We start from the raw sequence: 21,699 nt of genomic DNA, 5'->3' as shown, positions 1-21,699 counted from the left end.
ACGGTGCTTACTTGAGTACCATAACTTTTTTTCGACTAGATAAGTGTCATAACTTCTAAAAAACGTTCATTTAAATGCCATAACTTTCATTCAATCATTTAAGTGTCAATTTTCTTGCTAAAACGTTCACCCAAATATCGTAAATCTGACGTGGCATAGCACTTATAGTGAATGCTTTTAAAAAGTTATGACACTCAAGTAATCGTTTGAAATTTTTTTGGCACTTAAGTAATCGAAAAAAAAAATTATAGCGCTTAAGTGAGTGCTATACATAAGTTTTGGCATTCAAGTTATTGAAATAAAAGTTATGGCACTCAAGTAAGCGTTGTACAAAAGTTATGACACTTATGGTAGTCTTATCTCTTAATTTTTGCTTATATAAAAGGAGGTTTATCCATTGAAAAGTAGTTATTGTTGACGATATCAACGTCACTAGTCACTCTACCTGACTCGTGATTAAAGTTGACGAGGAATTTGAAATGGCATGATCATGAGGATTTTTTGTGTTGATAAATTACTTTAGCCATTTGGAATGAAATGGTATCAACAATGAAGGAACTTTTTAGGTGAACTTTCCTTCTATTTTTCAGATGAATGTCTGGTCGTCCTCGAAAGAAGGTGCTTTTTTATTTTCAATAAGACTAGATGGCTTGTTTACTTGAAAAGATTCAAAAACGTCTTTCTTTTATTTTGTCATTTTTTATTTTCATAGTAATGTGGTATTCGAGTAAGCTTTTGCGCATCTCGATCGATCCACCTTCCAAGACAATCTTAACAGTACAACCGCCGGCATTTAGGATTTAATTTTCGTTGTACTTAAACTTAAGTCCATAATCAGATGATCCAAACTTTCTTACCTTGTTGGGTTTTTTTTTTCTGATTAAAAAGTTTAGACAACGCTTATTGTTGGTGCAATTATTCATTATTAAATTTCGTTAAATTCATTTTCAGAGGAATCTCATTTAATCTGAAAGCTACCTATCCTAGTGTAGATTTTCCCACCATTCCCAACCACCCACCCCCCTTTTTTTTTGTCCTAACCCCACAACAATATCTCCTAATTCCTCATTTTACAATAATTTAATAATTCGACACTTGTCTTGTCTGAATGACAAGACATTTAATGGGGCTTTTAGTAATTTCCATAAAAAAAATGCATATCTTTCATCTAAATCCAACATCAAAACTCAAAAGCGCAAGACAATTTACAATCACAGTGAGCGGAGCGGTCCCTTCGTTCTTTCGGACACACTTCACTTCTCACTCTCCATCTTCGTTCTTCACTGTATCACCAGTAGCTCCCTCTCTCTCTCTCTCTTGAGGTTTGTCTCAGATCTACCTAGCATCGCTTGGGGCACTACAAAAAGCTTGTCTGCATTTACCCACTGAGTTCGGATCTTGATGCGTGGTTTTCGCCTTCGCGTTTGATATTGGAATTCGTCGATTCTTCTGCGAATTGGCCCATTGTTTTTTGTTATTCTTTGTGTGTGTGCCGTTGTTTGATTCATTGACTCTGGTGGTGTGTGGCTGTTGTTTGATTGAATTTCTGCGTCGTTTGCTTTCTTGGGTTTGTGAAACTGTGCTTGGGTTTGTGGGTGAGGTGCATTTTTTATTTTCTGCTCTGCATTAGGGTCCTTTCGTGGTAACGATTGAGGGTTACTGCTTGTGGAACCTGTTGTTCTAAGGGGTGATGCTCGTTGGATCTCTCTTCTGGACTTGTCCCGAATGGGATCTTTCACTTCTACTTGGTCAATTGGCAGTGACATATAATGCTTAATGAGGTTAGAATGTGTAATGTAAGCTCACAGAGGTTGCAATTTCTCTTTCCTCCCTATTTCTTAGTGCAATATCAAGCACCTAGTTAATTTATTAGGGTGTGAAGGAAACATTTTTGTTCATGTTGCAGAACACTACTAGTTTCAATTCGTCAAACTTCTATCTTGGATATTGCTATTAAGCAGAGGTTTTGTAATGTGGCTGTGCTTTTCCAAAGTCTGGTGCAGTACTTTAGTCTGTTTAGTCTTCTTGTTGTTTCATTCTCATAGCTCTCCCCATCTGTCAGATTTTGCAGGCTTCTGCGTCGGTGGTGACTAGGACTTGTATTCAATGGGTAAATCGGGAGGCAAATGGATCAAGCAAGTACTCTTTGGAAAGAAATCGTCCAAATCTAGGTTGGTCAAGGTAAGAATTTCTTTACTTAGTTTTTTGCTCGATCTGTACTTCCAACTGTCCCAAGGTAAGGTTTGCTTTTTTGCAGTTTCTACTGTAGGCAAAAAGAAGTTCCTAAAACAAAAGAAACCATAGGAATCTAGATTAGTAGCTCATGGAGAAATTGATTTAACCAGACCTGTATCTGTCCATTTTATTGATTTGCGAGTAACAGATTTCTTGTCTGATAAAAGTCTTTGCCCTTCAAACACTCTTCCCCTTTTTGATTTGCGAATGTATTTTGACACTGTGCAAATTTTTGCATTCAGCATTCTAACGATGTGTGAGGTAGACTGTCATACTGCCATGTTTGCCCTTGTTGTTTGCTCTATGACAATGCAACTGAGTTCTCAGTTGTGTTGACTTGTTTCACATTGGAAGGTAATCTCCGTCTAATAGAAATAAAACCATCAGCTTCTGGCTCAATTACAATGTACGGTCCTTAGTTCAAGTAAGTTCTTGGTAGAGTAACCTGTTTCACAATGGCAAAGAAATTGTCCTTCTTGTTGAAGTAAAATTGTATGCTAGCCTTGGTATAGGTGTGTAGCATCCGTTTCTCTATTATTGCATGCCTTTCTTGAAACATTGTCAATCAGTAGTAATTATTCAATTTTTTATAACCCCATTTAGTAAAATAGTTCCTGGCATTTGGTGGTGTTCCTATTTCTTCTTGATGTCACTATTGCTGAGCTGCTCTTCTGTAGTCTGAAGTCTGGATGCAGATTTTGTTCAACCCTGTTGCAATTTAGCTAGTGTTACCTGCAAAGTGAGATCAAGGCCTAATATGTGAACACAATTTCTTGTGAAGAAAACCATGACAGAAAAAGAGCCAATCACAGCCTTTGATGCATCAACTGAAGATTTGGCTCCACAATCTCACACTCTTCCAGATGAATTGCCTCTCACTGGCAAAAGGATGGAACAAAGCTTGGAGTTAGAAAAGGGAGATATTCATGACGTAGGGCAGAATGCAGTTCCCTTATTGGCTGGCCTGGATAACGTGAGTTTTGAAGGATTAAACATGAGTGCTGCTGAGATAATAAGACAAGAAAAGGCTGCTTCAAAAGTGCAGGCAACTTTTAGGGGCTACTTGGTGATGCTCTCTCTACTCTTAGTGCATCCTTGTGAAGCTATCTCAACGTTTTGCTTATGTGATTTAGCTATAACTTGTGCAGGCACGTCGTGCATTTCGTGTTCTAAAGGGCATAATTAGACTGCAGGCGCTTATTCGTGGACACCTAGTTAGGCGACAAGCGATTGCTACTCTAGTCTGCATGCGGGGCATTGTCAATCTCCAAAGGCTGATTCGTGGTCGAAAGGTAAGAATGTTTCTCTGAGGGCTTCAAATGCATCCAATGACGTCCGGTAAATATTCTCGATGCAGTTGATACAATTCGATTTGGAATTTTGGAAAATTCCCCAATTGTCCTTTATTGGGAATAGGAGATTTTGCGGGTTAAAGCATGCAGTTTGCTGCAAATCTTACCAATGGATAGCATGAATTGTTAGATTTTTTCCATATGTAAAATAGTCTGTCTGATTATTTTCTCAGGAGTTCAGTGCACAAATATTTCCAAATCAAAGAGAACAGGCGAGAAAAGGGGCGACCTTGCTATAGATTATCATCTTAGTTTCGTACCATTGCAAATGTTACAGCCGGAAACACCTTGTGTCTCTTGTTTTCTCTCTCTCTCTTCTTTAGAAGTCATAAGAAGCTTTGCTCGCTGTGCACCTGCATGTCCTATTAATGTTGAGGATGCTGTATATGGGAATGATATTTTGCGACCACATAAACATTGATTTCTAAGTGCCAGTCAAATGATGCGCGGCTCATAGTTTTTCTTTTGTATCTCCAGTTCTCCATGTGATGTTTCCATTGTTTTTATTCAGGATACATATCATGTGAAGACATATGGGATAAGTACTAACTTTAAGCCAGAGAAGCTACTGAAGAATTCTTTCATCTGTAAGGTACTGTGAAATTCCCTTGTTACTTACGTATTCAAAAGCTTGAATTATACTTTTTTTTTTAGTATCATTTGACCCATTAAACAAGAACCAGTGGAAGTTTTTTGCTATCCAAGTATTTAACATCAAATATTTATGACAATCAATCTAAGGGCACACATTATGGCATGAAGTCCTGCACATTATGATGGAAAGTTGTACATCATCTAATGAATGCCAGATCAAGTACGTATCTAAATGCAGGCCTAATACAATTCAAAAATATGCTTTGCCTTAAAGTAGCACAGAAGTTTGTGGGGGGCCATGTCTTTTCCTACATATAACCATGTGAAGCTCTTAGTCCCAGGTTGTATATGGCTCAAGCTGTTTCAATATATGTTATTTCCAAAAGTGAAATGCTCACACATGAAGGGAATGTAAGAATCATATTACGGTTGTTGACTTAAAGTCTAGGCTAGGCATCTATCAGAGTTTTGCACACATTTGTTTCAATTTTTGAATTTATATTAAAGCTTGTGCCATATTGCTGTTTTAGCTTCTTTCCTCTACTACTGCTATGCCCCTGAACATCCATTATGATCCGGTTGAACCAAACTCGACTGAGAACTGGTTGGAATGCTGGTCGTCAACCCGCTTTTGGGAACCTCTTCCACAACAAAAGAAAGCTGCTGGGTCGAGGTTTCAGAAGCACCAGAGCAGCACTACATCTGGAGAAACTGAGCGAAACAGGACAAAGCGTGTTAGCCGAAGAGTTCCCATTTCAAATGGTGACAATTATTCAGTCAAGCCTGCAATTGATATTGAGAAGCCTAACCGTGGACCGAGGAAAACTACAAAGCATAAACCAGAACAGGTGCAAGAACAGCCTCGTAATGAGCTTGAGAAGGTAAAAGGGAATTTGAGAAAAGTTGCTGCAGCCAGTAAAGAGGCTCATGAAAATCCTGAAGCTCTGCGAGAGAAACCAAAGTTAACTCTCATGGATTTGACCTTCCAGTCTTTGGATGAAGATGACAAAGTTGTAGAAGATGGTGCTGAACTACATATTGTTGAAAATATGGCAGTTGTTGGAGATTCCTCACTAATTCAGTCTGAAACTCCTCCAAAACCTGTGTCTGTGGGTGAGTCTGTCGATGTGCTTCTTAGTGATTGCCCTGCAGTTGAGGCCCAATTAATAAATGATGAAAAGGGTGATGAAACTTTGGCATTACATGAGGGGACGACTCCGAAGGAAGATAACACTTCCAAGTTGAGCCAGAAGACCAAGAGGAGGATGTCTTTCCCAGTGAAACAGGAATTCTCAGACAACGTTGCATTGAATACATCTATGTTACCCAGCTACATGGCTGTAACTGAATCTGCAAAGGCAAAGCTGAGAGCAAATGGATCAGCAAGGATCAGTCAAGATGGGGTTGAAAATGGTTTTGTCAGGAGGCATTCTCTGCCGTCTTTGAACGATGGAAAGGTGTCCTCAATGTCACCACGCATGCAGAAGCAAGTCCAAGTAAATGGAAAAGTTGGAAGCAGAACTGACAGATCTTTGTTGTCGTCTAAAGATAGTAATGGTAAGACATTCTTTTGATGCTAGTGGTTGCATGCATTTTGAATATTCTTCGGTGAACCATTTTTCCTCTTAGTAACTTTGGACTGTTGTCAACTTCCATCTGGGTGGACAACACTGGTATGTTCCGAGTACAACGATTTGATAGCTAAGCAAAAATGCCTGGTGGCCCGAAAACCTGGATCGGACCACCCGGAATAGCCCAGTCTTTTTCTGGCTCTGATAGATTCGAGCCTAGCCACCAAGCTTGAATTTTTTTTTTTTTTTTTTTTTTTTTTTTTGAGATTTAGGCCGGTCCGGTCTTTCAGGCTTTAGGTACATGAAACCGAATGGCCCAGACCGGCCCTAACTAAATGAAGAATACATATATTTACCTTTAAGTCTAAAAAATCCATAGTACAACTCTTCCCCCTCTCGTCTTCTTGCTCCCTCACACCCTCTGCGGCCCTGACTCTGTTGCTCTCCTTAACACGCCTCTTGCTACCCTAACTTGCTTGCGACTCGCCCACCAACCACTGAGCCTCCACAGTGCGAGTCCGACCACTATCTCATCCAATGGCACCACAAGGTGCGGCACAATAACTCTTCACTTGCCATAGCGTCCCTCAACATCTTAAGACTTGTCACTCTCTCTCATTGTGCATGGATACTCTTTAATGGACTTGCTGAACAATAAAACATATGGATCTGGTTTCTCCCCCCTTCTGTTAGTGTATTTGGGTCACTGTTGACAAATCTTTTTTTTTTATTATTATTTCTGTTTATAGTAGCGGGTACATGAGCACACCCCTTTTTTTTTTTTTTGGTCGGTGAGCACACCCATTTTAGTTATGGCCTTTTTACTTAGATTTAAAAAAAAAAAAAAAAGTAGTGGTGAGCACAATTCCAGTTTCATAATAGATGGCATCAAGAATTTGGCTATTCCAAAACTGTGCTTTTTTAGATTTCGGGCTTTAGGCTGGACCAACCTGCCTGAAGTGGCTTGGTCCCGTTCAGTCCAGGCCAGGATCTGGGGCCAGAAAGGCTCAGGCCCGAAGATGGTCAGGATTGGCCAAAATGATGGCAAAAGCCTGCTAGCCAGCCTGGCCCATGCTCAGCCGAAGATAGTGATTTAGCAGTGCTTTCAATTTCCTATCACAAGTGGACTTGCGTCATTTGTTTGGGAGTTCTGGTGACATTTGGGTAAAAAGCATTGTTCTGCCCATGCTGTTTCCCACAAAAAATAGAACTGGCTATGTGCTATCCGTCTTAGCTCGACTCTTAGTCGTCTCTTTGTTTTTTGTTTTTGGTTTGGACAGCACTAGCTTTCGTTTTTGCTTGTGGTGGGGCAAGACTTTCTTTGCCCTTGCCTGAATAATCAGTTTCGTACATGAGCGGCTGTTTCATATACTGGCCATTTCTCTGTTCATTGTGTCTATGTTAAAGTGTGGTCCTCTGAGTGTCATGCATATGATGCCAAATTTCAGAAAAACCAGGATGGAGAAGGTGACAGGACTCCTCAAAGCATCGAAGGGATTGGTGGGAGATTAAATTCCTTATGTGTGGAGCGCTTCCTCTTTCTTTATATTTCCTTTCTGTCAATGTATAGCCATACGGTAGGTTATAGCATGTCTTCTTTGTGTGTACCGATGATGCTGAGTTATCTTTTGCTTTAAGGTTCTGATAGAAGTTGAGAGTTGGAGATCTTAAGGTTCGTGCTCAATGGAGAACTTGTTTAATTCTGTTTATTTCCTTGGAGGTCCTGTACACAGTTCATGGAACAACTGAAAGCTTATGTATTTGAAAACTTTCCTCTCCTTTTGTTAAGTTATGCTCGGGTTTGAGCCCATGCAAGAAATCCGACCGGAATTGGAGAATGTAGATTGGGGACGGTTTTCCGCAGTGTGGCATTTATTTAAGGAAGTCATCCAAGTTGGTCATTATTTCCTTTTGACCAACTCTGAAGAAAGAAAAGAGAACTCCCTCGTCAATGCCACACAACCATATCCATCTTTCTTGAGTGTTGTTTTACTGTAGAAGGGATGGGTCATGTCTTCAAGGGGATAATTGCTAAAAAAAAGTCTTAAATTTATTATAATTGTGCTAATTTGATTATAAATATTTTTTTGTCAATTTAGTGCTAATTTTTTTTGTCAATTTAGTTGTAAATATTTTGTATTTGTGTCATTTCGGCCAAAATTGGCTGAAAATTGCAAACTTAGTGCAATCAATATTTATTTATTCTATTCTTTTCTTTTCTTGCCTTTTCCTCTAGCTAGTCGCCAAACCTTGATGACAGGCTAGAGGTGAGGGCCAGCGAGGTCAATCTAGCTAGGGTAGGTGAGATTGGGCCTTGCCTAGTGACGATGAGGTCGACCTTACCAGGGACGGCGAGGCTCCCCTCTAGTTGTTCATTGACTAGAGAAAGATGGGAAAAAAACAAAAAAAATTTAAAAAGTTTTAAAATATAATTAGAAATTATCACGTCAGCAATTTTCGGACAAAATTGTTCGGAAATACTGAATTAGCATAAATAAACAAAATTGATCGGAAATACTGAATTAGCATAAATAAATAAAAAAGGTTTATGAATGAAATTGATAAAAAAAAAAATTTAGAACTGAATTGAAATAATTATAATAGATTTAGATTTTTTTTTTTCCAGTTATGCCAGCCTTCTGGCGCCTCCAAACATGTGAAGTCTTTGGTTTATCTCTTCACTTCCTTACCCCAAAAAGTTGCTTTGATCATCAACAGATTTATAGGCATGGCCAATGTAGGGAACAGGTCAAAGAAGGCACCGCGAGGATAGAGTGCGCAGACTACATACAGCTACAAAAGAGAACTCTCACAAATTGGCATAAATGAAGTGGGGCAAACTCTTCGACCCAAAAAAAAAAAAAAAGTGGGGCAAACTCGTTCATAAATGAACAGTGGAGCTCTCACTTTCTGAAGCAATATGAAAAGAAAATGCCTTCACTTTTGCGGTACGGCGCGGCGACTTCCTTTAGGATTATTTTGAGCGCAAAGTGGAGTAGTCCCTTTGTCCTTCCGTGCTTCCTTTCATTTGACAAAACAAAAGGGACTCTCTTGGCCGAACAAAAAGGAGCCTTGAACACCGAGTTCGCGCTGCGAGTTTCACATTTAAATCTAACTCGTTGTCCTTCTTGAACACTGGATTTGGGTGTATATAGGGGTGGGAAACAGTGGAGTACTGGCAGTTCGCTCTCCCCATAAACCTAGATTTGACACTGAGATCGAATCACGTAAATCTCTCTAAATCCTTTGTTGTTCACTGTTTTATTTCCCTATGGATTTTCTCTCGCTCTCGATTTAATTGCAAAGTTCCTATTAGCTTCAGCGTTCTATTTTACATAATCTTTCCTATCATAATGTCGGGAACTTCTCATTTAAACCCTTCGTTACGTGAGGTAAAACCCTAGTTTTAGTAAAAGGGCGGGAGGGACTGCTCATGCTCATGCCCATCTCTAGGCATTACCATGAGGGTCTCACACCCATTAAGATAATGTCCAGTTTGAGCGGTAGATATTTTGCACCATCCGTGACTCGAAAATTCAAAATTGTGGAGCCTGTGGAAACGCTTGTAGTGAGGAAATTTCTCTTTAAGAGCTATGTTGCAATTAGGCAACGCAATATGGGTCTTTTAAAGTTCTTAGTTATCTACCGGAGCCTGTTTCATTATGAAAGTATGGTGTTTTGGTTCTGGGAATGGGAATGCGTCGTGGTGATTGTATTGCACTGAGGCCATCGTTATTGATGGTGGTGGGGTGGTGAAATCTCTTATCGTTGTCTACGCCAAAGTAGCATGGACACGCGACGCGATACGACACGACACGCCGACACGTCATTTAAAAAAAAATAGAGAGAATTTCGACATGTTTGTATATTAGATGTACATTTTTATATATACATGATACGAAGGGTGAGTTTCTTCTTCTCCTTATTTTTCATCATCTTCTTCTTCTATTAGAAATTAGGTTTTTTTGAATTTGTCTGGGTATATTAATTTCAAGGTGACTGATATATGACTTAAGTATATGTATTTTTGATAGATTTACGTTTTGACCCCTAATTTATAAATATTTAAAATTGATCTCATGCATGTTGAAATGGCGTGTTAGAATGCTGGATTCGGTGTCCCTGGTTTCGTTTGTTTCGCAAAAAATGTGATGTTTTTGGAAAATGTTTTCAAGGAAAATGACTTCTCGAAAAATAACAATATTTTTTTGTCTCCTGTTGAAACCCGAAAATGAAATGAAAAATAGTTTTCGCTGTTTGGTATGTAAAATCAGATTTTATTTTTCTTCATGCACTTCTTTTAATAATTTTTTATTTTTATTTTATTTTTCTTTTCTTTAATTTATTTTTCTTCTCTTTTTATAAAAAAATCAATTTTTTATTTTTTTCTTTATTTATTTAAAAAATTCAAAGCTTGTAGATAGAGAGAGAAGAGAGAGGTTGGTCTCCAAGAAAAATAATCTCCTCTCTCATTTTTCCCACTTTTAAAAGTGCCCTTTTCAAGGAAAATGTTTTCCTTGACTCATTTATTTTTCTTGAGCTAAGCGCCGAAAAACTTAGAGGACATTATTCTGGAAGTTGTTTTTCGCGAAATGAACGGAGCTTTATATATATATATATGTTCAAATAATATCCTATGGAAAATTACATTTTTGCCCTGAAATTTTGGGGATTTAAAATTTTCCCAAGCTCTCACTCTCCTATTTAAATTTTTGCAATTCGCCCCATGAGTTGTTAAAATCTTCTGCAATGTACCATTAGCATCGACTCGAGCCAAATTTTGCTCGCGACTCTGACAGCATGACTAGTTATGGATGGCAGTTCGATTTTACATACCATTTATATAGATGAAAAAAGAGAGGGACTGGCTCAAAAACTTGTTTCAAAACTGTATTTCGGTCAAACTCTCATCGGAACTATACCCATATGCCTCATTTGGGTTGTCCTATTTGAGGTTTGAAAAGGCAAGGATAAGAAAAATTAGAGGTGTCAAAATAGATCATAAATTTATTTCTTAACTCATATTTTTTTTTTTTTGAATCTAAATTAACTCATATTTGATGGGTTGAGTCATTATATGTTTTAGTTATATTTAATAAATGAGTCATAAATGGATTTATACCCAACTCTATGGATCTTAAAGGAGTTTAATATGTGCGTTAAATATGTTTGTAATTTTTTTAAAATTCAATCTACGTCTATGACTTTCTCTTCACACACACACACACACACACACACACACACACTCTCTCTCTCTCTCTCTCGCCATCACTTGATCTCGCGTTCGCTCACTCTATGCTTTGACCTTAATTTATGCATTGATTTTCCTGAATCTTGTTAAATATAAAAGTGTTTTAGCACTATGAGTTCGGCCGGATATAAGTTGTGTATGTGTCACTAAATTTATATTGCATGAAAACGGGTCAATTTGTATCGAATCATTTTCGATTTAGTCCAGATCTAACCCACCCGTTTGATAGATTTATAGGAAAATTATGCTTTTGAACAGTGATTGTTCCTTTGCATTTACCTTTTTTGGTACTCTGGTTTTGTTTTATTCCGAAAGTCTGATTTTTTTTATTTCTTACGTGAACAAATGGGAGCTCCGCATTTAAAGAAGTGCCTGCGGACGGGATTCTCGGACTGTCTGCAATCGCAAGGGCTGCAATTTTCGGTGTCCAAGTTCGAGTTTTGTCGTGCAATTTTGCAAGTGGACACTGAAACGAGAAGTCCGAGGCAAGAGGGGTAATCACTGACGCTAGCTTTGATCGTGCTAGGCCCATCCAAGACGGATGCTTGTTCATCCTTCGCACTGTATCAATGCGTCCAAAATTGAAACTTTCAGAAAAGAACTGTCGGACAACGTGACCTCCCAAGTCAGAATAAACTACTGGCTTACCCCATTTTCTGATCTGCACGATTTTCCCCATCACTGTTCACGACTTTTGGACTCTCTCTCTCCGCCTCCCTCTCTCTCAACAAGGGAGAAGGGACCCCATTTTGGGCATCCAACTTTATGTGGCGCCGAGTGGGTTCAGTGCTCAGTGAATGTCAAATGAGCGTCTCATCAAACACTTGGACAGTTCTCCGCAGAAAGATGACCAAGGTTTCTGTGCTGTTCTCTGGTGTTGCTGTGCTTGCTCTTCTGTTTGTCAATGGAGTTTTAGGGACAGGTCACAAGCACGGGTTTGCGAGAGATGGGGAGGTTGGAATCTATGAGCTGAAGAAAGGGAATGTCTCTGTGAGGCTCACTAACTGGGGTGCAACTATCATGTCTCTTCATCTCCCTGACAAAAATGGTCAGTTAATTTTAACTCTCTCTGTACTTTGCTTCTACGGGTTCTGTTCTTGTGTTGATTTTGTTCATCAACTTTACTTCTTGTTGTTTTTCTTGTCTACAATTTACTTCAGGAAAGCTTGATGATGTTGTTCTGGGGTTTGATTCTGTCAATGACTACAAGGTGAGATTTTCCTCTCTCTTCCTAACTCTCTCTCTGTCTCTGTCTCTCTCTCTCTCAGTGGAACGCTATGCCATTTTCCCCATGGTTGCTTCTTCAAGTCCTCATTGTTCATTGTATTCCCTATCATTGCTACTTCAAGTCCTCATTGTTGACTCTGTGTGTGTGTGTGTGTGTGTGTGAGAGAGAGAGAGAGAGAGATTTGGATATAAATTATGCAACAGACGGCAGAAACGCCCAAGAAGATCTGCTCGCTGCCATATTCTAAGAGCTAAATAGCTGTACCTTTTGTCCTAGTGTGAGTATTTTCCAACGTCATTCATTATAATAGATCTGCCTAGATGGTGATGTGGCCATCCTGTACAACAGCTCAAAACTTAAGAAGAAAAGAAACCTTCATTTGTTCACATGAGGATTGAGCTGTCATAGCTCAAGAACTCTGCTTGTAGTACCTCTCTGTTTCGAGCCTTGTATAATGTGGTCATATGTCGGTAGCTTTTCATCTTTTTGGGTCTGTTTCCACGAACTGAGACTTCTTTGAGTAATCACATCTCGTAAGACAATCATGTGACAATAATGGGTTGTTATTTTCGGAAGTCAATTCATGATTGTTAGTGACCATCAAGACAAATCCATCGTCCGCACATGTGCTCCTTGTATGTGATCTAAGGTCTTCTGGCAAAGATTTCAAACAAAATAAAGAGAGGAAATTTCTGCATACTTACAACATTGGCATACCAATTCGAAGTATTGGTGAATTCCGATGATACTTTTCTTCTACGAGAAAAACATACCAGATTTCCCTTTTTATTATGACCGCAAGCAAAGAGCGAGCATAGATCTTCTTTCGCTAAAATTGACATAGAATTTTTCTTTTTTAGTCGAAAAAATTGACATAGAATAGATTGCTTCTTTTTTTTTCCTCTCTTTTATCTGCAGAATGATTCGGCCTACTTTGGTGCCGTGGTCGGTCGGGTTGCTAACCGAATAGCAAAGGCTCAGTTCACTCTGAACGGCACACGCTACAAACTTATTCCCAACGAAGGAAAGAACATGCTCCACGGTATGAAGTTCATCTATTTTTTAAGTTTTTCCCGTGGTTGTTCTTTCATGTTACTTGATCGGGAAAGCATTTTCAGTTCGAAGATATAATTTCTCGTCCTGCATCAACTTGTGAAAATGCTAGGTGGTCCTAAAGGATTCAGCGACGTTGTATGGAAAGTCACGAAATATCAGAAAGAGGGTCACACTCCTCAGATCGTCTTTGGTTATTTCAGTCATAATGGCGAAGAAGGTTCGCAATAATCAATTGGATATGATCATGTTTTCTCTATTTCAATGGCTTACCGAGAAAACTGGTTCATCCATTTTAGTCCATCCAAATCTGCAGGATTTCCCGGTGATCTCAAATATCTGTCACCTACACGATCTTGGGCGATAGCCACTTGAGCGTATCGATGAAAGCAAAAGCTCTGAACAAGGCCACTCCCGTGAATCTCGCGCAACACACCTACTGGAACCTCGGCGGCCAGAGCAGCGGTGACATCCTATCAGAAGAAGTGCAGATCTTTGCCTCCCAGATCACACCTTGCGATAGCCACCTCATCCCCACAGGAAATATCATTCCCGTGAAAGGAACCCCTTACGACTTTCTCGAACCGCGCACCATAGGAAGCCGAATAGACAAGCTCCCCTATGGTTACGATATCAACTACGTGCTCGACAACAACGTTGGGAGCACGAAACTGCACAGGGCGGCAATAGTAAGGGACAAGAAGTCAGGGAGAGTTATGGAATTAGTGACGAACCAGCCGGGCATGCAGTTCTACACGAGTAATGGGATACAGGAGATCAAGGGCAAGGGCGGGTTCGTTTACAAGAAACATGCCGCACTTTGCCTGGAGACTCAGAAGTACCCGGATTCGGTGCATCACCCCAACTTCCCCTCGGAGATTTTGTATCCCGGGAAGTCATACGAGCATGTCATGATCTTCAAGTTCACAATAGAGTCGTAGAGATTAGAACGGACTACGACACAGCACAGTTGGTGCGCTGTTTCGATCTAATCCAGCCACAGGTTAGAACTTCGAACTGTTCTCCACTTATTCCGTTCGTCCCTGGCAGTTTCCTGTCCTTCTGCATATTATGAAACCGGGCTCAGAAGAGATGAATAAATCGAGTCTAACGTGGCTCAACTTTCTCATGCGCGCCGTGTTTTAGTCTTATATCAGAATGAGGATGCAATCAAGTCAAGAATCCTTTTTTCTTGTGATTCTGAATTCGAAAACGGCCAGGCTCTATTTCCTATTCTCAGCGGCTTGTCCTTTCCATAGTGGAAACGGGTATAATTTCAATTTGTAGCACACGACCAATATGGGTTCGCAGAACTCGATTGAATAAATAGGGAAAAGTACACTAGAAATATCATAGCTTTTGTGCGGAGTTTATTTGAGTGTCATAACTTTCAAAACGTTCATTTAAATGCCATAACTTTTAAAAATCGTTCATTTGAGTGCCATGTTGACGTGGATGTTGGAAAAGATAACGTGGCACGCCGAAAATTCAACGTGACTCGTCGAAAAGATGACGTGGCACGTCGGAAAGTTGACGTGGTACATCGGAAAAGCTGTTGCAGCACTCAATGAACGATTTTGTTCCAATGGGATACTCAAACGAGTGATTTTAGAAAGTTATGACACATAAGTAAACAATTTTAAAGCTATGGCACTTAAGTAAACGCCGTACATAAATTATAGCACTCATAGTGTACTTATCCTCGAATAAACATAAACCCAACAAGAAAGCGACAAAATAAATATATTTAGTAAGTCCATTATCTGAAGAAAAATAAATAAATTATGCAATTCCCGTCTAATGAAATGAGTGACATCTAGAAAAATTTGGTTATGAACTAGTTTTAACCACATATGTCACTCATCCTACGGTGAATGTGGAACAACTTTTTACGCAAACGGTAGACCAAGCAATAATCCATAAAAATAATGTACACACCATATTTGATGTGGTTGGATCCAAACCTAACTTCATAAAATAAGCAAATCCTTTCTTATCACTAAGATTTCGTTTGTTTAATAGAAAATAACTTTCATGAAAACGTTTTCCAGATTTTTTGGGGTTTGATTCGCGGAAAATAAGCTAGACTACAAAGATATTTTCCACCCATGAAAAAAAAAAAAAAACTTCCATCAAAAGTGGGAAAAATATTTTCTTCTTTTTCAGAAGAGGTAAACATTTTTCCTCACCATTACTCCCTCAATTACTTTATATTCGTTTTTATTTTATACTATTTTTTTTATTATCTTCTTTTCTTTTTCTTTTTTCTCTCTTTTCTATTTTCTTCTTTTTTATATTTTTTTATATTTTTATTTTTTCTCTCTCTTTTTTAACTTCTCCCTCTGATTGCCGGCCACAAGCGAGGCCGGGCTCGGCCTCGCCTCTGTCGAGGCCGGCGAGCTCGAGCCGAACCTCACTTGTAGCCGGCTATCGACCTTTGCCGTGGCCAACGACCAATTGATGAAGAAATTAAAGAAAAAAGAAGAAAAAAGGGAAGAGAGAAAAAAAAAAGTAAGATTACTATAAAAATTATAAATAAAAAATTATCCATATTAGCGATGGTCGTGTCACGTAAGATGATCGAGTCCACGTGAGCAATTTCTGATCAAAAGATTACGCAGAAAATCAAATTAAAATTTTCTTCCCAAAAGTCAGAAAATAATTTTCAAATTATTTTGAAATCTCTACTAAATACCGAAAAATATATTTATTTTTCTGAAAATTGACTTTCTGAAGCTATTTTCCAGATTCATTTTATGCAGCACAAGTGTACCTTCACTCCACCGACCGTTACTAAACAAGAGTCTCGAGGACCAGCATTCTCGTGGAAGCCCATTCACGATTGAAACTCCGGGTCATGAAGTCGTAGGCCCGACCCGAACAACATGCAGATGGGACGACTTGCAGAGACTGCGGGAAGGCGAAGAAGAAGATGATGATGAGTATTGTGCTCTCTTCTGCTTCCTCGGTCGCAGTCGGTGCACGCATCACCTGTCTCGCGCCTGAAACGGGTCCGTTCATTGTCGCTTCTCTTTCTGCTTTCACGTACTTCTTGCCCAAGTTCAACTCCCGTGCCCGCCGCGAAGTCCAATTTGATTGTGCTTTCTTGAACTGGTGAATAATGCAGTGAACTGGGATAGATGCAGATTCGTGACTCGGAAAGCTTCTCCGCTCGAAAGAATCGGTCACATCTGTAACAAGGCGAAGTTGCTCGCCAGTTGTTGTTCGGAGACGATGCCTCGTGCTTCTTCTTCGTCGTCGGTCACTTCGGCCGATTATGAGCGAGCGAAGGAGGTTTGGATTTGCACGGAGAACAAGCAAGTGATGACGGCCGCGGTCGAGAGAGGATGGAACACGTTCTTGTTCTCGTCTCAGAATCAGGGTCTCGCTAATGAGTGGTCATGTAAGCTTCTTTTTAATGCATACTGTGTTTTATCCCCAAATGTTTGTGTTGTTTAATCAAATGGTTGAGTGAATGGATTGAGAGGAGACCAGAGTGAAATTGGAGAGACATAGAAAATACCATCTTGTTAGTTGATTGTCGATTGAGCATGTACATTGGGAAAAAGTATTTCTATACGTGCATTAGGGGTAGCCAACAACTAGTTGCTTGATTTGTTGGCGGCACCAAGTAAGCATAAACATGTGACGCGATCACCGTATAGCGGGCGTTTGTCCTCCATACATGTGTGGGCAAGGTGGGAACAGTCAAATGAAGTGTACATGCCTAGGAGCCATGTTTCATTGTCTTTAGCTCTTTAATTAGCTCATGAATCAAAAAGTCGGGAAAATCTAATAATTTTAAACTTCTTGTTTTTTACCTTCCTAAATGGAGGATACAGCACTTGCTTTGATAAATCCTCTCTTTGTTGAAGAGGGAGATATTTTGGATGTCGAGAAGATAAGGGTTGCCGTGGTGAGGAAAGTTTTATCTCCAGAGGATGTACAGAAGCTCCACCCCGAGAGCGAGCAGGCTCAGATTGTTGTTATAGATTTTGCAGATTGGCAGGTACTTCAGTGATTCCATTTCAAGAAAAGCTTGTCTTCTAATGTACTCACTTCTTGTTTTCTACTTATTGCAACTTATTTGTGAGCTCTGAGGAAAAGTGTGTCCAAGTGGGGACTATCTGCTGACATGAGAAAAATCATTCTCAAGAGCACTTACGAGAGGAAAGCATATTAGTACTTTGACATCATGTATGTAGAGTTTGACTGAGAAGATTATTCACTTAAAATGTAAGCTTACCTAGGAAAGGCCTCTGACGAGTGAGCTAGCTTTGAAGTAATCACGGTATATTATGGCCCAAACAGATTTTAATCTGTAAGCTGGTGTGGAGCTTTAAAATGACACTCGATATCTCGTGATCCATGAGGTTGCAGTACTGTCCTTCTGGTTTCATCATGCTCCCACCTATCTTTCAGGACCTTGCTATTAGATTCTTGTATTGCTTCTGGATGCCATTGACAATTTCTTTTCTCAGTTCACTTAGTATTCGACTGCAGTTATTGCACCAGTTTCTGTTCTTTTCAGAATTGGGAACCATGTACTCTATATTATTAATTTCTAGCAAACTTTTTCAAATTCACTTATAGCGCAAGGGAAGAAGCTAGTAATGGTCGGACTGCAATTCTGAGTTTTGCCCTCATCAGGTAATACCCGCAGAAAATATCGTTGCAACATTCCAAGGAAGCCAAAAGACTGTATTTGCCATCTCAAGAAATCTGTCTGAAGCACAGAGTTTCCTCGAGGTATGTCCAATAGGAGACGTTGTACTATGATGTCTGTCTTTCTCTGACAATCATATTTTTGAAGCACCACTAACTTGACATGCTTTGGCATGTTGCCATTATTCTTTCTGTTTCTGGTTCTATAGATGCATTTTAACTTATGTTGCCTGATTATTTTGTGGTTCTATAGGCCTTGGAACATGGTCTGGGTGGAGTTGTTCTCAAAGTCGAGGATGTCAATTCTGTACTTGATCTAAAAGTAATATGCTTCAACAGGCATCACTTAATATTCATGAAATGCTTCTGACCTTGATTTGTAATGCCAGGCCTACTTTGATAGAAGAGAGGAGGTCAAAAGTTTGTTGAGCTTAGAGAAGGTGGTTATTACTGGGGTTCATACAGCAGGAATGGGCGATCGAGTGTGTGTTGATCTGTGTTGTCTCATGAAACCCGGTGAAGGGCTTCTGGTTCTCTCCTTTTGACCACTCTGGCTAGACCTTGTTTGCTGTGTATTGTCTTTATTAATAAATTTGTTCCTAACAGAATGTTGTCCTTTATAGGTTGGATCATTTGCTAGAGGGCTTTTCCTTGTTCATTCAGAATGCATGGAATCAAATTATATTTCCAGCAGACCATTCAGAGTCAATGCTGTAAGTTCGGCAGTTACCAGATGATTCTTCTATAGTCAGGTCTAATTTCCTTAAGTGCGCCTTTTTTCTGGGCCATACATAAGTTTGTTAGAAAGCAGTTATTGCATAATTTACAACTAACACTGGATCCGAGGATCTCACTCCAGTTTGGTAGACCATTATGTTTGTTATTTCTGGTTAATCATGGTGATTTCATGTAAAAATTGAGCTACAGTATGAGAGTCAAGCCATTTCCCTATTCCATAAAATTTTTTGTGCTTGTTTTCAGCAAGTACTTAATAAGGGAAGTATACTTTTCTATAGTTCAGTTCAGATTTCCCTTCAATAATTGATTGACTGAGTCCTGTAAGAGTCTAAGAGACCCTTTCCATTTTGCTGCAACATTAGATTCTGTCTATTCAATTTTACCATGAATGAAGATGTTGGTTTCTTTTTAGTGAGACAGTTTGATAATAACTTTACATCTGGAAGTCTTAGTTATGGAAATTTTCTTTTGAATGCATAGGGACCTGTGCATGCCTATGTTGCTGTTCCAGGGGGTAGAACTTGCTATCTATCTGAGCTAAAAGCAGGCAAAGAAGTAATTGTCGTTGACCAGAGAGGACGTCAAAGAACAGCAGTTGTTGGGCGCGTGAAGATAGAGTCTAGACCCCTAATTCTCGTGGAGGCAAAGGTTGGTCTTCCAGTAATCACTCATTGGCTGCTGAGAGAATTATAAAACAAGTTGTGTGTCTGGTACTCCAAACAAGTTGTCCATACCCAACCAGTGCATATCAAGTGTTGATGATCCAGATGTTATTAAGGAACACATTTAACATGCTTGTCTTCCAGAAATCCTATCATTTTGTCTTACAACTTTGATTGTGCATGTGGACAGTCATTTCCTACTTACTCATGTTTAGATATTGCCTTGTAATTGCAGATCGACCTAGACAGTGAAATTCATTATGCCATTTTACTACAAAATACAGAAACAGTTGCCTTAGTCAGTCCTCATCCAGGTCCTTTTCCCTCATCAACATCCAGACTCCGGAATCTGTCGTGTTATTATTCCTTGGTTGGCTTGTGCATGATATAACACAAATGGTGCTTTTTCTTGCAGGAGATGGGCTCAAAAGCCCAGCAGCAATTCCTGTGACTTCTCTGAAGGTTGGAGATGAAGTGGTATTGAGGACACAGGGAGGTGCCCGGCATACGGGGATTGAAATCCAAGAGTTTATCATGGAGAGATGAACGGAGTGTGTATTATGAGAGAAATTGGTCTGCAATTTCTCACGGGACTGGCTATAACTGGGATTAGCTGCTGGGCCTTGGTAAAAAATTTATTTTGTATTGTGCTGTGAGAGTGAAGCTAAAAGGAGTTTGTGCATTCACGGATAAAGTCAGCACTGTTCGTCATTACTAAAAGTCATTCACCCATTCGCGACCGACAGCAGATTGAAGCTGGAGTAGCCACAGTCTGTCCCCGGTAAATAGCTGAGTAGATGTATATTGTCTCCGCCTTTGATGGTAGACATTGTAACTCCTGCATTAGAATTTAGAAATGCTTGAAATCCAGCTCTTTCCGGCGTGGAAAGCCTCGCTGGTGATGCTACTCTAAGGAAAGTGCTGTAGGAATCGTGGGGAATTTCCAATTCACAAGGATAATTGTCATGGAGCGAAGCTTTGCTTCGACAAGTCATTGAACAGGAGAGTTGTGGGATGCATGAAGCACGCATTTTCTGGGTTGTTGCTTGTCTCAGTGTCCGGATAGATCTTTCCATTGCTTGGTCTTTGGTCTCGCAACTAGAATATAAGCGTGGGGTGATGGGCCAAAAGTGTGGGTATGCTGTCCTGATTCGCATGTAAGCCTTACCCCACAAACTCAAACGGCCCACGATACGAATGTCATCTAGTTATTATCTTGATAAATCAAGTTTGAAGCACATGTTTTCGACAGGAATAACCTAAATGCCATACGTCATGGAAAGGAAACAACTTCCACCAATTTTCATCTTTCTACCATTAAGTATACATGAATCTGCTTCCTGGTTTTGAACTAAGTACTGCTTCATTTGGCAAATGTAATGTCTCTCCACTCTCCATCAACACGCAAGATCACGCACGAACTCCACTGATTTAAGCTCAGCAAATGAGTTAGTGGACGCCATGAACTTTTTGAGAGACATTCCTTTTCCAGTTTATATAGGGTTGAGGTGGGCTTGGCGTGCAAGCACGCCTTTGTGCGCAGGCATTTCAGGGGCCATACCAAAGGAAAATGGTGCGCAGGCATTTGCACCACGGACAAAGGAAACTACTTGCAAGGACCCATGTATAAACAAGTGTTTTCTGATGGACAATACAGTCTCGGTATGGACAATGTATCGGCACTATGTGTAGAACTGTTCGTAAATTGCGGTCTAGGTTATGATGACCGAACTTTGTCTGGGATTATCGCTTCTTAGATTAGCATAGGACGAAGCAATGTTCTGTAAATCACTTAGGCTAGCATGGGCGGTTAGCATTTTGGCAGGGATAGTGTTTCATGTATCAAGTTCTTGCAGGTTTTCTGAAAATAGCATGGATGGTTCCATTTTCACTGCTATGACATCTTAGGTAGACTCGCCGCCATGTCCAACCACCACCATTAGGCTACGTATAGCCTATGGAGTGGATCCATCATAGATGCATGAGGAAGTTAGGCATATCTATTTTTAGCTCATTTTGTTTTTGCCGCTACATCTATTTTTAGTTTATTATCTGTAATTTCATTCAATTTGACAGAGATTAATAATACTAGGGCTCGGGGACAAGAGTCTAATGGAATTAATCACTATGTCTTGTTAGGACCACAAATAGATGTCTGTACCACTTACTTCTCGTCTAATGGAGCATGGACCACTTGCTATGTTTAAATTCGCAATATATGAGAAACACGTTATATCATGAGAAAAAGACAACTAATCATTTTCTTTCCTAATGAAATTTTCAATTTGCTACTAATAATAATAATCAATCTTATGATACGCAATTTGATTACCGGTCATGGAGATTTGGA

The 21,699-nt window shown here is 39.7% G+C and overlaps 2 protein-coding genes and 1 pseudogene across 7 annotated transcripts; all 3 read left to right on the top strand.

Moving 5' to 3' along the window:
- Positions 1 to 1,185: 1,185 nt before the first annotated feature.
- Positions 1,186 to 20,925, top strand: LOC115728534 (protein IQ-DOMAIN 31-like). Of its 3 annotated transcripts, none has more exons than XM_048283459.1 (7): positions 1,186 to 1,322; positions 2,072 to 2,181; positions 3,017 to 3,301; positions 3,384 to 3,527; positions 4,099 to 4,179; positions 4,712 to 5,789; positions 20,916 to 20,925. In XM_048283459.1, exons 2-6 carry the CDS (start codon positions 2,107 to 2,109, stop codon positions 5,753 to 5,755), a joined length of 1,629 nt encoding a protein of 542 aa, XP_048139416.1. In that variant the 5' UTR covers positions 1,186 to 1,322; positions 2,072 to 2,106; the 3' UTR covers positions 5,756 to 5,789; positions 20,916 to 20,925. The 3 variants fall into 3 exon arrangements, with proteins under 3 accessions (XP_048139416.1, XP_030514705.1, XP_048139415.1); XM_030658845.2 differs by lacking the exon at positions 20,916 to 20,925 and adding an exon at positions 7,201 to 7,540 and having other exon boundaries at positions 4,712 to 5,738; XM_048283458.1 differs by lacking the exons at positions 1,186 to 1,322; positions 20,916 to 20,925 and adding exons at positions 1,336 to 1,354; positions 7,201 to 7,540 and having other exon boundaries at positions 4,712 to 5,738.
- Positions 11,689 to 14,414, top strand: LOC115728537 (annotated as a pseudogene).
- On the top strand, positions 16,118 to 20,262 carry LOC115728535 (3-dehydroquinate synthase homolog). 4 transcript variants are annotated; one of them, XM_030658847.2, is made up of 10 exons: positions 16,118 to 16,295; positions 16,412 to 16,687; positions 17,127 to 17,293; positions 17,935 to 18,033; positions 18,203 to 18,271; positions 18,339 to 18,479; positions 18,573 to 18,662; positions 19,168 to 19,335; positions 19,585 to 19,663; positions 19,765 to 20,262. In XM_030658847.2, exons 1-10 carry the CDS (start codon positions 16,217 to 16,219, stop codon positions 19,893 to 19,895), a joined length of 1,299 nt encoding a protein of 432 aa, XP_030514707.2. In that variant the 5' UTR covers positions 16,118 to 16,216; the 3' UTR covers positions 19,896 to 20,262. The 4 variants fall into 4 exon arrangements, with proteins under 4 accessions (XP_030514707.2, XP_030514708.2, XP_030514712.2 ...); XM_030658848.2 differs by having other exon boundaries at positions 16,137 to 16,258; positions 16,399 to 16,687; XM_030658852.2 differs by having other exon boundaries at positions 16,161 to 16,295; positions 16,425 to 16,687.
- Positions 20,926 to 21,699: the final 774 nt, after the last annotated feature.

This window comes from Rhodamnia argentea, chromosome 8 (genome assembly GCF_020921035.1).
Source record: "Rhodamnia argentea isolate NSW1041297 chromosome 8, ASM2092103v1, whole genome shotgun sequence".
NCBI classification, from domain to species: domain Eukaryota; kingdom Viridiplantae; phylum Streptophyta; class Magnoliopsida; order Myrtales; family Myrtaceae; genus Rhodamnia; species Rhodamnia argentea.
This window is presented reverse-complemented; position numbering and strand designations above follow the sequence as displayed.

Excerpts from the sequence above, each read along its gene's own strand:
- LOC115728535 (XM_030658847.2), top strand. The coding sequence starts at position 16,217 with ATGATGATGAGTATTGTGCTCTCTTCTGCTTCCTCGGTCGCAGTCGGT. Across the intron at positions 16,296-16,411 it reads CTGTCTCGCGCCTGAAACGG|TGAACTGGGATAGATGCAGA; the intron begins GTCCGTTCATTG and ends TGAATAATGCAG. Across the intron at positions 18,480-18,572 it reads AACCCGGTGAAGGGCTTCTG|GTTGGATCATTTGCTAGAGG; the intron begins GTTCTCTCCTTT and ends TGTCCTTTATAG.
- LOC115728534 (XM_030658845.2), top strand. The coding sequence starts at position 2,107 with ATGGGTAAATCGGGAGGCAAATGGATCAAGCAAGTACTCTTTGGAAAG. Across the intron at positions 3,302-3,383 it reads CAACTTTTAGGGGCTACTTG|GCACGTCGTGCATTTCGTGT; the intron begins GTGATGCTCTCT and ends TAACTTGTGCAG. Across the intron at positions 4,180-4,711 it reads AGAATTCTTTCATCTGTAAG|CTTCTTTCCTCTACTACTGC; the intron begins GTACTGTGAAAT and ends TTGCTGTTTTAG.